The sequence below is a fragment of the Leuresthes tenuis genome, unplaced genomic scaffold, assembly GCF_036924035.1.
Source record: "Leuresthes tenuis unplaced genomic scaffold, fLeuTen1.0.hap1 SCAF_5, whole genome shotgun sequence".
NCBI classification, from domain to species: domain Eukaryota; kingdom Metazoa; phylum Chordata; class Actinopteri; order Atheriniformes; family Atherinopsidae; genus Leuresthes; species Leuresthes tenuis.
In genome coordinates, this window is record NW_027325359.1 from 317,534 (window position 1) to 331,942 (window position 14,409).

Here is a 14,409-nt window from a genome sequence, read left to right on the forward strand (position 1 = left end):
AATGAGTTTCTAAATAATTTCCACTCAGTTCAGTCCAGGATTTCTGAATAAACTCCACATTAAAGAAGCTAAAATGAGTTTCTAAGTCATTTCCACTCAGTTCAGTCCAGGATTTCTGAATAAACTCCACATTAAAGAAGCTAAAATGAGTTTCCAAGTCATTTCCACTCAGTTCAGTCCAGGATTTCTGAATAAACTCCACATTAAAGAAGCTAAAATGAGTTTCTAAGTCATTTCCACTCAGTTCAGTCCAGGATTTCTGAATAAACTCCACATTAAAGAAGCTAAAATGAGTTTCTAAGTAATTTCCACTCAGTTCAGTCCAGGATTTCTGAATAAACTCCACATTAAAGAAGCTAAAATGAGTTTCTGAATAATTTCCACTCAGTTCAGTCCAGGATTTCTGAATAAACTCCACATTAAAGAAGCTAAAATGAGTTTCTAAGTCATTTCCACTCAGTTCAGTCCAGGATTTCTGAATAAACTCCACATTAAAGAAGCTAAAATGAGTTTCCAAGTCATTTCCACTCAATTCAGTCCAGGATTTCTGAATAAACTCCACATTAAAGAAGCTAAAATGAGTTTCTAAGTCATTTCCACTCAGTTCAGTCCAGGATTTCTGAATAAACTCTACATTAAAGAAGCTAAAATGAGTTTCTAAGTCATTTCCACTCAGTTCAGTCCAGGATTTCTGAATAAACTCCACATTAAAGAAGCTAAAATGAGTTTCCAAGTCATTTCCACTCAGTTCAGTCCAGGATTTCTGAATAAACTCCACATTAAAGAAGCTAAAATGAGTTTCCAAGTCATTTCCACTCAGTTCAGTCCAGGATTTCTGAATAAACTCCACATTAAAGAAGCTAAAATGAGTTTCCAAGTCATTTCCACTCAGTTCAGTCCAGGATTTCTGAATAAACTCCACATTAAAAGAAGCTAAAATGAGTTTCCAAGTCATTTCCACTCAGTTCAGTCCAGGATTTCTGAATAAACTCCACATTAAAAGAAGCTAAAATGAGTTTCCAAGTCATTTCCACTCAGTTCAGTCCAGGATTTCTGAATAAACTCTACATTAAAGAAGCTAAAATGAGTTTCTAAGTCATTTCCACTCAGTTCAGTCCAGGATTTCTGAATAAACTCCACATTAAAGAAGCTAAAATGAGTTTCTAAGTAATTTCCACTCAGTTCAGTTCAGGATTTCTGAATAAACTCCACATTAAAGAAGCTAAAATGAGTTTCCAAGTCATTTCCACTCAGTTCAGTCCAGGATTTCTGAATAAACTCCACATTAAAGAAGCTAAAATGAGTTTCTAAGTCATTTCCACTCAGTTCAGTCCAGGATTTCTGAATAAACTCCACATTAAAGAAGCTAAAATGAGTTTCCAAGTCATTTCCACTCAGTTCAGTCCAGGATTTCTGAATAAACTCCACATTAAAGAAGCTAAAATGAGTTTCTAAATCATTTCCACTCAGTTCAGTCCAGGATTTCTGAATAAACTCCACATTAAAGAAGCTAAAATGAGTTTCTAAGTCATTTCCACTCAGTTCAGTCCAGGATTTCTGAATAAACTCCACATTAAAGAAGCTAAAATGAGTTTCTAAGTCATTTCCACTCAGTTCAGTCCAGGATTTCTGAATAAACTCCACATTAAAGAAGCTAAAATGAGTTTCTAAGTCATTTCCACTCAGTTCAGTCCAGGATTTCTGAATAAACTCCACATTAAAGAAGCTAAAATGAGTTTCCAAGTCATTTCCACTCAGTTCAGTCCAGGATTTCTGAATAAACTCCACATTAAAGAAGCTAAAATGAGTTTCCAAGTCATTTCCACTCAGTTCAGTCCAGGATTTCTCAATAAACTCCACATTAAAGAAGCTAAAATGAGTTTCCAAGTCATTTCCACTCAGTTCAGTTCAGGATTTCTCAATAAACTCCACATTAAAGAAGCTAAAATGAGTTTCTAAGTCATTTCCACTCAGTTCAGTCCAGGATTTCTGAATAAACTCCACATTAAAGAAGCTAAAATGAGTTTCTAAGTCATTTCCACTCAGTTCAGTTCAGGATTTCTGAATAAACTCCACATTAAAGAAGCTAAAAATGAGTTTCTAAGTCATTTCCACTCAGTTCAGTCCAGGATTTCTGAATAAACTCCACATTAAAGAAGCTAAAATGAGTTTCCAAGTCATTTCCACTCAGTTCAGTCCAGGATTTCTGAATAAACTCCACATTAAAGAAGCTAAAATGAGTTTCCAAGTCATTTCCACTCAGTTCAGTCCAGGATTTCTGAATAAACTCCACATTAAAGAAGCTAAAATGAGTTTCCAAGTCATTTCCACTCAGTTCAGTTCAGGATTTCTGAATAAACTCCACATTAAAGAAGCTAAAATGAGTTTCTAAGTCATTTCCACTCAGTTCAGTCCAGGATTTCTGAATAAACTCCACATTAAAGAAGCTAAAATGAGTTTCCAAGTCATTTCCACTCAGTTCAGTCCAGGATTTCTCAATAAACTCCACATTAAAGAAGCTAAAATGAGTTTCCAAGTCATTTCCACTCAGTTCAGTTCAGGATTTCTCAATAAACTCCACATTAAAGAAGCTAAAATGAGTTTTTAAGTCATTTCCACTCAGTTCAGTCCAGGATTTCTGAATAAACTCCACATTAAAGAAGCTAAAATGAGTTTCCAAGTCATTTCCACTCAGTTCAGTCCAGGATTTCTGAATAAACTCCACATTAAAAGAAGCTAAAATGAGTTTCTAAGTCATTTCCACTCAGTTCAGTCCAGGATTTCTGAATAAACTCCACATTAAAGAAGCTAAAATGAGTTTCTAAGTCATTTCCACTCAGTTCAGTCCAGGATTTCTGAATAAACTCCACATTAAAGAAGCTAAAATGAGTTTCCAAGTCATTTCCACTCAGTTCAGTCCAGGATTTCTGAATAAACTCCACATTAAAGAAGCTAAAATGAGTTTCTAAGTCATTTCCACTCAGTTCAGTCCAGGATTTCTGAATAAACTCCACATTAAAGAAGCTAAAATGAGTTTCTAAGTAATTTCCACTCAGTTTAGTCCAGGATTTCTGAATAAACTCCACATTAAAGAAGCTAAAATGAGTTTCTAAGTCATTTCCACTCAGTTCAGTCCAGGATTTCTGAATAAACTCCACATTAAAGAAGCTAAAATGAGTTTCTAAGTCATTTCCACTCAGTTTAGTCCAGGATTTCTGAATAAACTCCACATTAAAGAAGCTAAAAATGAGTTTCTAAGTCATTTCCACTAAGTTCAGTCCAAGATTTCTGAATAAACTCCACATTAAAGAAGCTAAAATGAGTTTCCAAGTCATTTCCACTCAGTTCAGTCCAGGATTTCTGAATAAACTCCACATTAAAGAAGCTAAAATGAGTTTCCAAGTAATTTCCACTTAGTTCAGTCCAGGATTTCTGAATAAACTCCACATTAAAGAAGCTAAAATGAGTTTCCAAGTCATTTCCACTCAGCTCAGTCCAGGATTTCTGAATAAACTCCACATTAAAGAAGCTAAAATGAGTTTCCAAGTCATTTCCACTCAGTTCAGTCCAGGATTTCTGAATAAACTCCACATTAAAGAAGCTAAAATGAGTTTCTAAGTCATTTCCACTCAGTTCAGTCCAGGATTTCTGAATAAACTCCACATTAAAGAAGCTAAAATGAGTTTCCAAGTCATTTCCACTCAGTTCAGTCCAGGATTTCTGAATAAACTCCACATTAAAGAAGCTAAAATGAGTTTCCAAGTCATTTCCACTCAGTTCAGTCCAGGATTTCTGAATAAACTCCACATTAAAGAAGCTAAAATGAGTTTCCAAGTCATTTCCACTCAGTTCAGTCCAGGATTTCTGAATAAACTCCACATTAAAGAAGCTAAAATGAGTTTCTAAGTCATTTCCACTCAGTTCAGTCCAGGATTTCTGAATAAACTCCACATTAAAAGAAGCTAAAATGAGTTTCTAAGTCATTTCCACTCAGTTCAGTCCAGGATTTCTGAATAAACTCCACATTAAAGAAGCTAAAATGAGTTTCTAAGTCATTTCCACTCAGTTCAGTCCAGGATTTCTGAATAAACTCCACATTAAAGAAGCTAAAATGAGTTTCCAAGTCATTTCCACTCAGTTCAGTCCAGGATTTCTGAATAAACTCCACATTAAAGAAGCTAAAATGAGTTTCTAAGTAATTTCCACTCAGTTCAGTCCAGGATTTCTGAATAAACTCCACATTAAAGAAGCTAAAATGAGTTTCTAAGTCATTTCCACTCAGTTCAGTCCAGGATTTCTGAATAAACTCCACATTAAAGAAGCTAAAATGAGTTTCTAAGTCATTTCCACTCAGTTCAGTCCAGGATTTCTGAATAAACTCCACATTAAAGAAGCTAAAATGAGTTTCTAAGTCATTTCCACTCAGTTCAGTCCAGGATTTCTGAATAAACTCCACATTAAAGAAGCTAAAATGAGTTTCCAAGTCATTTCCACTCAGTTCAGTCCAGGATTTCTGAATAAACTCCACATTAAAGAAGCTAAAATGAGTTTCCAAGTCATTTCCACTCAGTTCAGTTCAGGATTTCTCAATAAACTCCACATTAAAGAAGCTAAAATGAGTTTCCAAGTCATTTCCACTCAGTTAAGTCCAGGATTTCTGAATAAACTCCACATTAAAGAAGCTAAAATGAGTTTGTAAGTCATTTCCACTCAGTTCAGTCCAGGATTTCTGAATAAACTCCACATTAAAGAAGCTAAAATGAGTTTCCAAGTCATTTCCACTCAGTTCAGTCCAGGATTTCTCAATAAACTCCACATTAAAGAAGCTAAAATGAGTTTCCAAGTCATTTCCACTCAGTTCAGTCCAGGATTTCTGAATAAACTCCACATTAAAGAAGCTAAAATGAGTTTCCAAGTCATTTCCACTCAGTTCAGTTCAGGATTTCTCAATAAACTCCACATTAAAGAAGCTAAAATGAGTTTCCAAGTCATTTCCACTCAGTTCAGTCCAGGATTTCTGAATAAACTCCACATTAAAGAAGCTAAAATGAGTTTCTAAGTAATTTCCACTCATTTCAGTCCAGTCGAGATTCGTTTCTGAATAAACTCCAAACTCCAAACTATATTAAACTGTACAATAAGCACAGAAAACGTCAGATAAATGTGTTCTAAAGAGATTAAAAGACTGACATTAATGAAATGGACCAAGGGAAGTTCTCCATCTGATTTCTAACATTTGCATGTGACACAGATGCAGCTTTTGTTTGGGAGGAAAATATTTGGATTTTCATAGCAGAACTCCACCAACTTTACTCATTAACTTGCCTAAAGAAGTGCTATTGTGTCCATGAATGCATGTAAATCATAATTTTGTGGTTTGTCACTCATCCACAGTCTGTCCACAGTGGAAAAGGGCCTGAGGGCCATTTTCTCGCACCCCCGGGGGATCCTGAGGTCTTTCCCAGAGAGAGAAGACATTTAACTCGCTTCAGATCTCCTTTGAATGAGGGTTTTGACACAGATTGATCCGCTGATAACTCTCAACCTGCAGATCTCACTTTAGCTCTGCTTTAGCCCCCAAAGGACTCTGAGATGCTTCAGTATCTTCGCCTGGGGCAGCAACTCCTTCCAAAGCTCTCCATTAGAGAACCATGGCCTTGAATTTGGAGGTTGCAACATTAACATCTTAATAGAACAGCATTAAAAAGCAAAGAGGTGAATCAGAGGAGCACAAACTGAATATTCTGCTAAACTCCAAAGAAAGAGACTGTTTTTCTCTTCCAGAAGCAACAAAACCTCACATTCTGGACCATTTATAGGGGAAACCTGCTTAAAATGAGTGTCAGGGTCCAGGTGAGGGATAACCACGGCTTGTGCCAGGAGATGGGTGGCATTAAAAATTAGATTTTCCTCATACTGAAAGGTGCAAAGCAGCCATGGTGGAGTTACTGAAACTATAAGGTGTTTGGTGCCATGATATGAGCCTTCTAAACCCAGTTTTCTTCAAAAACACACGTAGAACGGGTGGAGAAACTCAACCGAGTCGCCTTTAGATTCAAATCAGTTTGAAAAGGTTTAACATTAAGTTTAAATTCAGTATTTTAGCAGCAGGACACAAGAAAAGAAACATCAAGACACTTCAAAGATAAAATCCAGTTCAATCAAATTCAATTAATGCTAGTTTCTAAAAAGCTGCTAAAGAAACCAATGAATCAGATCGATTCTTCTCTTTGATGCAATGCCTGAGCTGCAGAGTGAGGAAAACTCCAGCAGAACCAGAACCAGAACCCTGAAGAATTGCATCAGCCAAGCTTCAGCTGGTGCTTATTTGATCTTTTTGGAGCTGGTCACAGAAAAGGAAAACAGCCGTGGAATTGAATTTTCTCAGTGATTGTTACACTCTAACTTATCAATGAAGATGCTGTTCATTCTCTGAAAGAGATGCTGTTCATTCTGAGAAAGAGATGCTGTTCATTCTGAGAAAGAGATGCTGTTCATTCTGAGAAAGAGATGCTGTTCATTCTCTCTGAAAGAGACTGAGCCATAAAAGGAAAGAAGGAATAGAAATGCTGGTGTGAAGAAGTCTGTGATGAGAGTATTTAAGGGTGAGGTCAGCTGCCTGCCTGCATTTTGAAGGAAAACGAGAAGCAGCAAAGATGGTAACAGAGAACTATTCAACTTTGTTTCTCTGGGCTTTAAGTGCAGGGCGGGGGGGGGTCCAAAAAGACATACTCAGCATCAAATGCTTAATGCTTAATATCCTGCATTACAGGGAATTTCAATGAATATTTACCTTTCCAATCAGCTGATTGTTCCGTCTCTTTTAGATAAGCTTTCTCATTTAACATATGTTCTACTAACAAGTCCAGTCTCGATGCCCCCCCCTCTTTAAATGTGGCACCTGTTCCCCTCTTTTAAATACTCAGATGATTTTCTCCAGATTTCTGCTCGACTTTGAAACTTCCTCCTCTGTTTTTAGGCCTCATTCACATGCATTGTGTGAGATTCTTACAACCTGAAGCACCCTGAATGGTGATCAGCGAGTAGATGCCAGCCGACATTATTAAAACTGGGAAAGCAATGGCTTTCTGTAGTTGTTTTGTGGTTCTTTATGAGCGTCTTTCACCCATTTGTCGCCTGTGTGTATCTTGATGCAACCTTTTTAGTCTAATTTTAGCTATTTGTTTCTCTTTTTGGTCATTTTGTGTCAATTTATTTTGCGTTTTTATGTTTCTTTCTGTTTTTTTGGCCCCTATTTGTCCAAATGTTCTTTGCCTTGTTGTATATTCACAGTTTTTCCTCTCAAAAGGTGGAATTTAATGAAGAACATTTGAAAACTACCACTTTAAAATGATTTTTTGCGTAAAGGATACAGTGAAGAATTAAATAAAGGGAATTACCTTCTTCAGGTTAGAGATGAAAAAGTAAAAGTCGCTGATTTTCTTAGATCTGCAACTTGTAGAATTCACTTTTTCCTCTATTTGTCAGTCACATTTCAGAGAAAATCAGGTTTTGTTAGCTTCTCTCGGCTCCAGGTGAGAGACTGAGTATGACGAGCTGAGGCCTTTAAAGGAAGTTGGTGAGTTTATTACTCATAACTTCACGTAATGTCGGTCATTGGAAGCGTGCCTCAGTTTCTGGCCTCTTTAAACTAACTGAACTATCATCTTAGTGTTGAAAACAGTTCTTTCTAACAGGTGATCCATCAGAAAACGTACACATAGATCCTGTTATTCGGCTCTACGTGTTCACGCTGTCCTTCCTCAAATTGTGCAAATTTTGCATAACATTCTGAAGAATTTGTTTGTAGATTAGAAAAGGAACTAAGTGTCTAAAGCCTATTTCTGCAAGTTGTTACCCACAAGTTGCTGCACTGGAAAGTGGCATCTTTAGAAAAGTGAAAGCAGTGTCTGCCCAGAAAAAAGGAGTTTAAAAGATGTTATTGAACACATTTAAGTGGCTTGAACACTTAAACATCTTCCCTCTGCAGCAGGCTGTAGAGAAGTCGACATTAATGATGAAGCTCTGATGAAATAAGATGCTTCCTTCACAGAAGTGCAGCTCAGACCAGGACCAGAAAGGTTTAGTGTCTCCTGAGCTGCAGATAGTTTGTGGTTTTTTCTTTAATCTCACTGCAGCATCCATAAAAAGGTCCCTGCAGGATGATTTTAAAGTGATTTCTGTAAAGTGACTGGTGGTTTTCGTCGTTCAAAGGGTTCCTCTGGTTCTCGGGGCTCAGCCTGGAGCTCTATAACCTGTAGAGTCAGATTTTCTGTGGTTACATCTCTGTGAAGATCACAAAACATCCTGAGGCTCAGAGCAGGTTTAAAAGAGTCTGACTTTGAAGAAGAGGGTGTATTTCCATCTGCATGAAAACCTATGAATGAAGGCCAAAAGAAAGATGAAAATGTGGCAAAATGTGACGAATAACCATGGAAACAGACCGAATATCTGCAGCTTCAAAATGTTTCCATCCTGTTTGCTTATTTCTTTCTCACCATTTGAACTTTGACTGGAGCTGTGTGTCTCAGTTCTTCTTCTGTGGTTTAATGACACCGACTGGAAAATCAACTCCTGTTTATATTTGGATTAAAAGGCCTGGTATTTCTGACAGTTTCTAACATCATGAGGGACCTTATTTACATGCAGGGGCAGCTGATTGAGCTTTGGAAAAATCAAATAATGCCTTAAAAACACCCTAAATCCAGACGGGATGACAGGGAGATGTTTAGGATGTGGGGCAAGAAATTTAAACCTTTTTCCAAAATAAAACGCATAAAAGTATTATGTGTTCCACTGAGACGTGGCTCCAGGAACATATTACAGCCAAAGCCTCCATCTTCAGTCCATATAGACAGAAAGAGGCTGCTGACAGAGCAGCAAGAGCATGAAGGAGCATCTCTGAACCCCAGATATTGAACCACTGGCTTAGTTATCGGCTCAAACTCAACACCACAGTGCATTAAAGGCGTTAAAAAGGCATTAAAGGAGTTATCTGGATACCTGAACCCACCTTCCTCTCTGCTACACTCACTCAGAGGCGTACTCTAGTGTTTCCTCCAGTGAAATGCTTCCTTACTTTCCTTATTTCAGCAGAGTGGACTGTTGGGTGACGGCTGGTCAGACCAACCAACCATAACTTCTGCTTTTTCAGGAAACCTGCAGAGAAGCAGCTGTGACACCTGCAAAGATTTAGATGGAAACGCAGCAACTTTAACTTATTGCAAAAGGTTTTAGGATGAAAAGCAGCTCCATGGGTGAGCAGGAGGGTTAAAATCAGGACATCGTGCCTCTTTAACTTCTCTCAGTCGCCTTCAGCTGGTGCAAAATGCTGCTGCTGCCCGTCTTTAACCAACACTAACAGACCTGTGCACATCACTCCTGTTCTTAACTCCCTTCACTGGCTTCCTGTCCTTCATAGAACTGATTTTAAACTTTTAAAGTTTGTTTTTAAAGCTTTAAGGCCACATTTCAGCCAAGCTTCTTTGTTTGATTGTGTTGCTGACATTAAGCAATGGTTTGCCCAACATTTTCTACATTTAAATGATGATAAAACTGAATTTATTGTGTTTGGGGAAACTGACGGCTGACTTTAGCACCTTGTCTTCAAAGCTCAGTTCAACTGTCAGAAATCTGGGAGTGACCTTTGACCTTTGACAGACAAATTAACAATGTTGTCAGGACTAGTTTTTTCCAGCTGCGTCTCCTGGCCAAAGTTAAAATGTTTTTAAGCCTCCCTGCCCTGATAAGTTCAAGGTGAGACTACAGCAATGGACTTTATGTCGGTGTCTCCCAGACTTCTCTCAGTCGCCTTCAGCTGGTGCAAAATGCTGCTGCTGCCCGTCTTTAACCAACACTAACAGACCTGTGCACATCACTCCTGTTCTTAACTCCCTTCATTGGCTTCCTGTCCTTTATAGAACTGATTTTAACCTTTTAAAGTTTGGTTTTAAAGCTCTTAACGGCCTCACCCCATCGTATTTATCTGAGCTTTTAACTGTAACCCTGGCAGAGCTCTGAGGTCAACAAATCAACTTTAGCTGGAAGTGTTCAGGTCCAAATACAAGCCCTGGGGTGCCCCCAGACTCTGGAATAAGCCCCCCCCCCCCAGATGCATCTTATTTCTGACCTGGGCCTCTTTAAATCAGGGCTAAAAACATACTTATTTCAGATGGCTTTTAATACCCAGTAGTATGGTGACACTTTTATATTATCTTACTCAATTTTGCTGTATTTTATTGATTTTTACTGTTATTTTATTGCTTTTACTGTTATTTTATTGTTTTGTACTTATTCTTTTCTTTATTTATTACCTGCTGTAAAGCACTTTGGTACCAAAATAGATTGTTGTAAAGGGCTGTAGAAATAAACTACATTTACATTTAAAGTTCTATGTTTTTTAATCTAATTTGGAAGATGAAAGCACCTTTAGATGGAACTGCATCAGGGCCTTTGAAATGCTGTGAATACCTCGTAATGTGCGCCTTTTGTGAGCAAACCTCGCTGTTTTTGTCTCAGCTGCAGAGATGGCTCACTCAGGGCAGCAGGGCGAGATGACGGAGTACAAGAAGATCCTGATCAAACGGGACATGGAGATGGGGGTGGTCATGACGGTGTTTCGGCAGAAGGTGGAGCGGCTCACTGTGCAGGTCATCATGGAGACCCGGCAGGTGGCCTGGACTCGCACTGCGGACAAGACCGATGGCGTCTGTGAGTATATGAAAGTGTAGCTGCTGATCACACATTACAGTTTAGTAGTTTTTGCAGCAGAAGCAGAGAAACGCTGCAGGAGATGATGATATTTGATCAAAAATCTTTCCCAAAACATGATTCTTTAATCCAAGAAATTAGCCTCGAATCTTAACTACACATCTGGTGTTAAACTGCTTAAAAATCAGTTGCAGATTGAGCAATTATTTCCATTTTTGATAGAAAAACTGCCTTCACAGACATACTAAGAGATAAACAAGGCTAAATAGCAACTGTGAGGTGCTGGAATTAACAGCCAGGTTATAGAAACCAGAGAGATATACAAGGGATATATAATAATATAATATATAATAATTGTGACCAAGTGATATTAACGGCACAGACTCAGAATAAACTGGAACCAGAGGCTGCTATACAAAAAATATACATTTTATTAATGTATTTTTTGATAAAATACTAACCTCTAGAGTGATTAAATTATAAAAAGACAAAAAATACAATAAAACCAAACATGAGATGGTTAAAAAGAAAACAACCCTGGGATTAGACTGCAGGGGGGGGGGCTTCTGAAGTTATGCACAGCAAGAGAAAACATCACAAACACATGGAAATTTATGACTGAAATACCAATCTTAAAGGGACAAACCACACAATAAAGCACACATGCAAAGCCCCCCCCTTAAAGATGGCAGAAAACTCCCAAAAATATAACCAGCCCAAATGATAAATTAAAAACAAACTCAAATAAACCTGGAAAAAAAGCAGTTTTTGGCTTTTTTTTAGACACAAATCCATTGAAAACCTTCATTCCAGGCATGCAGGTGACTGGGGGCAACATTCAGAGAGAATCACGTTAGTTTAGTTGTAGAAAGAATAAAATCTATTTTAAAATATCTCAGCACTGCTTAAGCCTTCTTGGCTGAAGTCTTTAAACAATAATTCAATAGATCAGTCCCCTCCCAACACAGAATTCACACCACAGATAAACACCCACATGGTTATTCTCCAGTGATAAAGTAATATTAAAATCATGCTTTCAAACATCTAAAAAGTAGAGCCTACCAGCTCAGCTGCTCCCAGGTGTTTCAGTGCAGGAGGAAAGGCCCAAATGAGCCTTCCAGCCCCTTTTATTAACTCCACCCCCCATTTATCTGCTCTAAGTTCTGGACTTCCTGTTCCTCCCTTCATTTGGAGCTTTAATTTTCCAAAATACTGTGAAATACTGAGGCTGTTTGTGCTTATTTCTTCAGTTTAATTTCCCCCGGGTGGTGTTTGTCAGGCTTTTAGTGTTTTAACTCATCTTTAACCTCCACATTAGCTCCAAACTTTAAGTTGGAGCAGTTGTTATTCTTTGTTTTTCAGCACCTCATATCTAACATGAGTTCTAACACATCGATTACTTATAAACTTACATTCTAAGGCACAAAAACTCCTTCCTTTCCCTTTCTCCTGTCTGCTGTGGTCACACAGCAAAGAGAGTCATTATTTTTACCCTTCAGCCAACTTCATTTTCTTAAACTGGCCCTCAGTGGTCATAAAAAAGGAGTATTTCTGTCAAATTAGACCTTTTTTTAGACCATTTTTGGCTAAAATACAAACACAGGAGACATAATTAGAACAGAAAAGTCTCTCTGGGTGGGGGGGGTATAGATTTAGAAGACCAAAAGTGTAAAGTTAGGGCTTTTATGTTCAATAATGAGTTGAAATCAGTTGAAATGACTCTGCGGCGGTAGCAGAATTTGGATTTAAGCTGATATCTTTTCAAATAAGATTCATTCAAGAAAATGTGTTTTGTGCCAATAGTTAGCATTCAACAGCCTTTTTCCTCTAAAAGCTGAGTTTATATCCCTCTTAAAGCCCATTGAAATCACAACTTCTCCTCATTGTTGGCAGTTTAATGACTTTGATGCTAGCTTTTTTTAAAACAAGGCAGTTAATGATAGATATGTCGACTTTTAGCACAAAAAATCACTACTTTTTGTGGAAGAAAACAACAAGTTAGCTGCTCAGTTAGCTGCTGATCGTTTCATATATAAATACAGTTAAAGTTGCTCTAAAAGGCCACATTTCAGCCAAGAAAACATCAAATAAAATGGCTTTAAGCTGTAATTAAAGTACACAAAGTGAGAGGAAAACATATTAGAGGTGAAACTACTGCAGAAACAGGCACAAAATATAGAAAAACAGTCCCAAAATGGCTCATAAGACGCAGAAATATGTGAAACTGTCACTTTTCCACATAGATGATGATGCACAAAAGGCAAATCGACAACAAGGCAGTTAATAATAGATATGTTGACTTTTAGCACAAAAAATCACTACTTTTTGTGGAAGAAAACAAGGAGAAAACTGCTCAGTTATCTTTTAATTTTCTCTTTGAGCGATCGTTTCATATATAAATACAGTTAAAGTTGCTCTCAAAGGCCACATTTCAGCCAAGAAAACATCAAATGAAATGGCTTTAAGCTGTAATTAAAGTACACAAAGTGAGAGGAAAACATATTAGAGGTGAAACTACTGCAGAAACAGGCACAAAATATAGAAAAACAGTCCCAAAATGGCTCATAAGACGCAGAAATATGTGAAACTGTCACTTTTCCACATAGATGATGATGCACAAAAGGCAAATCGACAACAAGGCAGTTAATGATAGATATGTCGACTTTTAGCACAAAAAATCACTACTTTTTGTTGAAGAAAACAAGGAGAAAACTGCTCAGTTTGCTGCTGATGTGACATCATTTAATCATATATAAATACAGTTAAAGTTGCTCTAAAAGGCCAAGAAAACATCAAATAAAATGGCTTTAAGATGTAATTAAAGTACACAAAGTGAGAGGAAAACATATTTTGAGGCCTGATGCTGTTTGACAGAAGGCAGAAAGCAAAGACTTTATTACAGAAATTAAATACTCTATAAATAAAGGCCCAGATACACTTGATACTGTCTGAATAAGCCATTGTGAAGGTGAGTTTGGAGACTTCCATCCACACTTGCTCTGCTGGCTCATAAAAGTGCTGCAGAAATTTCACTGCTCCAAATCTAGACTGATTAAAATATTCAGGTTCTTCCCCTGCGTCACTTCCAATAAACCATAGTTTCACAACTTGCCCCAAATTAGAAAACTTCTGACGGGAAATATTTGGTCCCTTCTCTGACAGATTGTTGGTCATATTCAGGACTTCTGGGGTACTTAGAAACCTTTCTGCAGGTATTTATCTTTATTCTAGTCCCTTCAGTCAAAAAGTCTGGTTCTTTTGTGGGTTTCTTTTAGTTAAAAAGGCCATTTTTCACTCAGCATTTGCTCAGAGGGAATCATTACCGTGAGATTACTTTTGTTGTGAATTAGCCATAAAAATTAAGTATGAAAAAACACAGAAAATGTCTCAAAAGCTGCGTAAGAATTAAGTCAGATAAGCTAAATCTTCATAAACCACGTTTTCATAGCAGACAGGTTTGCTTCGTGTGAATTTGAGCTGAGGAATAGATGGAAAATGTAACTGCGTTTAACTGCATGTCGCACAGCTTTCAGATTTTGTGTTGTCGTCCTTTTTGGCTGCAGGGGACATGTGGGGATGTAAATTCAGAGGAAACTATTTTGAATTTCTGTTACTGGTTCCCTAAAGAGCACCAGTGGAAGTCATGGGAGGATCAGTGACTTTACTTGCTGCAGGTGCAGGGGTCAGAGGGTTTGTTTT

General features: G+C 37.6%; 1 protein-coding gene across 1 annotated transcript in view; it reads left to right on the top strand.

The window, feature by feature from the left end:
• plcg2 (phospholipase C, gamma 2) overlaps window positions 1-14,409 on the top strand; it is a 56,536-nt gene that overhangs the window by 11,093 nt on the left and 31,034 nt on the right. The window contains exon 2 of the mRNA XM_072385374.1: window positions 10,519-10,710. Coding sequence (XP_072241475.1) covers window positions 10,527-10,710 — 184 coding nt within the window. The 5' untranslated portion in view covers window positions 10,519-10,526. The remainder of the gene's footprint in view (window positions 1-10,518; window positions 10,711-14,409) is intronic.